Source organism: Austrofundulus limnaeus, unplaced genomic scaffold (assembly GCF_001266775.1).
Source record: "Austrofundulus limnaeus strain Quisiro unplaced genomic scaffold, Austrofundulus_limnaeus-1.0 Scaffold2529, whole genome shotgun sequence".
In the NCBI taxonomy this organism is placed as follows: domain Eukaryota; kingdom Metazoa; phylum Chordata; class Actinopteri; order Cyprinodontiformes; family Rivulidae; genus Austrofundulus; species Austrofundulus limnaeus.
Window position 1 is genome coordinate 10,200 of NW_013954931.1, and position 3,480 is coordinate 13,679.

General features: G+C 52.8%; 1 protein-coding gene across 1 annotated transcript; it reads right to left on the bottom strand.

Moving 5' to 3' along the window:
* Positions 1–109: 109 nt before the first annotated feature.
* Positions 110–1,591, bottom strand: foxg1a (forkhead box G1a). Its single transcript, XM_013999869.1, has one exon. The coding sequence runs from the start codon at positions 1,487–1,489 to the stop codon at positions 197–199; it is 1,293 nt and encodes a 430-aa protein (XP_013855323.1). The 5' UTR covers positions 1,490–1,591; the 3' UTR covers positions 110–196.
* Between the last annotated feature and the right edge of the window lie 1,889 nt (positions 1,592–3,480).

Sequence of the window (3,480 nt, forward strand, 5' to 3'; positions counted from 1 at the left end):
ATAATAATAATAATAATAATAATAATTTGTCTTTTTTTACATCATTAATGTTCAGAGAAAAACTTCCTGATCCGAACTTTGTCCCGGTCCAGGATTAAAGGATGGAAGGATGAACGGATGATGGATGAACGGATGATGGATGAACGGATGATGGATGAACGGATGATGGATGCACGGATGGATGGACGCGGGGCAGTCAGTGTATGAGCGGGTTGGAGCCCTGGTTCTGGTTCGGATGTGTGAAGTAGTCCGCCAGCCCCCCGGACAGTCCCGAGGAGAAGGCCGGCAGAGAGCCGCTCAGGGCCGGCCTCAGCGCGTCGCAGGGCAGCGAGGAGGAGGACGGAGCCTGCGGGGAGTTGGAGGCCGAAGCCCGGGCGGCCTGCAGCGAGCCGCCGGTCCCGGTACCGGACGGGTGGGGCACGTGGGGGAAAAAGTAACTGGTCTGGCCCGCCAGCAGGTTGACGGAGCACGGGTTCAGGGAGTACGTGGTCCCGGAACAAGGCACGGAGAGGCCGCACGGCACCGCCGAGGCCGCCAGGGCCGCCGCCGTCAGGTGGTGGGTCGCGTAGGGCAGGTCCGAACCCACGAGCCGGTCCATGCTGAGCCCGTTGGAGGCCGGGAACGACGAGTGGTTGTTGCTGATGTTCTGGGTCAGCATGGAGCCGTAGGACATGGGGTGGCCCGGGTACCCCGACGACGCGCCGTTGTAGCTGAGGCCGGAGCGCGGGTGGTGCAGGGACAGGAAGGGGGACATGGGCCAGTACAGGGAGCCGGCCCGGTCCATGAAGGTGAGCCCGGACGTCAGGCGGGCCCCGCGCTTGAAGGCCAGCTTGGCCCGGGACGTGGTGGACCGGCGGCGCAGCTTCCCGGTGGTCCCGCCGATGAAGACGTCGTCGCTGCTCGGGTCCAGCATCCAGTAGTTGCCCTTCCCCGGGTCGTCGTAGTGTCTCGGAACCTTGACGAAGCACTTGTTGAGGCTCAGGTTGTGCCGGATGGAGTTCTGCCAGCCCTGCTTGTTCTCCCGGTAGTACGGGAAGTTCTTCATGATGAACTCGTAGATCCCGTTCAGGGTCAGCCGTTTCTCCGGACTCTGCCGGATCGCCATCATGATCAGCGCGTTGTAGCTGAACGGAGGCTTCTCGTACTTCCCGCTCTTCTTCTCCCCGTCCTTCTCCGAACCGGTACCGTCCGCGTCCTTCCCGTCCTTCTTGTCCTCGGGCTCCGAGCCGCCCTCCGGTTTCGGCTCGGCTTTGGGGTCCGGCTGCGGGGCCGGCGGCGGGGCTTTCTGCTCCGCGTCCTCCGCGGGCCGGTGCTGGTTCTGGTTCTGGTTCTGGTTCTGGTGGTGCAAGTGGTGCTGGTTCTGGTGGTGGTTCTGGTGGTTCTGGCTGCTGCTGTTGTCGCTCTGCACGGCCTCCGGAACCAGACTGTTGATGCTGAAGGACGACTTGGGGATCATCTTCACCTCTCTGCGCTCTCCCATGTCCAACATCACCGAACCGAGCCGAACCGGACCGGGCTGGGCTGGGGCTCAGTGCTGAACCTGCAGACTCAGCTGGGTCTCCGTCAGTCCTGTCAGGGAAGGGGAACCGTCCTGGTCCTGCGGGCTCAGCTGGGTCTCGGTTCTGTGAGGAGGGGGAGCAGCCAGCTGGGTCTCGGTTCTGGTCCTGCAGGCTCAGCTGGGTCTCGGTTCTGGTCCTGCAGGCTCAGCTGGGTCTCGGTTCTNTGTCGTCAACATATCTGAACCAATGGCTCGGTGGCACCCCTGAAAAGGACATCAAGGCTCTCTTTTCCACTTCCTCCATGTACAGCTTTGCAACAATAGGAGAAACTGGGGATCCCATGGCATAATAAATGTCTGTAACTAGTTTGACAGACATGAAGGTAAAGTATGATGTGGTAGTAGCTGAGAGTCATCCCAACACACTCTGAGCTCTAACAGATTGTGTACAATCTGACAATACTGTGTGACAGAGTCATATGTTGTTTTTAACATGTGACCAAAAGATCCAAACTGCATTATTTTTCACAATAAAAGTCAGTGATCTGCATTTCTTTAAGCTTTGATCTGTTGCTGGACATGACTTCATATCTGCGGCTAACTAAGCTAAGCTAGCTCCAGTGTCTTCATCACTGTTGGACATGTACGCACCAGAAATATGGAGTCCAGCTGGGTCTGATGCTGCTGGYCAGACTGAGACCTGGGAACCTCTGAGCTCTGCTGCTCCACTCTGTGGAGGAATCAGGAAGAAATATCTTAAACAAAGTCTTTCTGTCTTTCTGAAGAAACAACTTTCTGTTCCTGAAGAAGTTTTCCAGCCCTGTATTCCTTCATCCCTACAGCTGTTTCTGTTTTTAATGCAGGACAAAGCAGGGGGACTTGCATCTGACTGTTGGGGCTCCTTGATACCAGCGTTAGTAGTAACTGTTAATCCATTTATATTTGATGTGTTTTCGTGCACTGTATTGTATCTAATTTGTTACAACCTGTTAAAAATAGTGTATACATGGTTTTTAACTTTTCAGATCTGGACTTGAATCCTCCCAGTTTAAAAACTGGACTTTATTTGACAGCTGGAGTTAACTCACTCTGTTTTAAAGCTCTGTTGTTTGTTGATGTTTACAAGCAGGTGAGCCTCTGACCGGTCCCTCCCAAAGGACACACAGCTGGGTTCTGGTCCAGGTGTGCTCCTGTGAATACAGTCAGAGTGTTGATGGGAAGCTGTGACGTGGAGCAGAGTGGTGGGCAGGTACAGGTGGTCCTCTCACCTCTTAGAGGGAGGGGCTTCCTCCTCTCTGTCCTCACACTGATCCATGCTGCTGAACTCACTGAGTCCACATCAGCTCACACACACTTTGTCTTCACCTGCAGAGGAGACACAAAGACAAAACACTGGTACAAAGAGTCTGAACATGGACTGAAACTGTTGTTTAAAAAGTCCAGCTCTGACCCTCTACAGGCTGCCAGAGTCAATGAGTGACCAAGGAGGGTTTGTACTCAGCCTTTAATACATCACAGGTTGGGCTGTCTCAAGATTAGGTAGGTTCTACGTTTATCACTCAGCCCCACAGGTCATAACGCTTTGTGTGTCTTTCTATCTTTGTGAGGACCACACACAGCACTCAGCCTTGCTCTGCGCCGTCTTCCCCCCTCCAAGTTTGGTGAGAGGTGGATAGGCCTGTGTATTGGCAAGAATTTGGTGATACGATACATATCATGACAGAGGGGTCACGAGACGATATATCCCGATAAATTGCGATACTATAAGCAAGGCGATAATCGCGATGTTTTTGTCCAAAAATTCTATTAAATAAAAACCTCTTACAGGGAAAAAATGAAAAACCAAAATTCATTGTCTCAGGAAATTCTAATATTACACAGACATACTTTTGATACATTTAGCTGTGTTCTGCTTTGTATGTGTTTTATTTTATTTGTTTCATATTTCTTATTTCAGCCATGTTTTCAATTATTAGACTAAA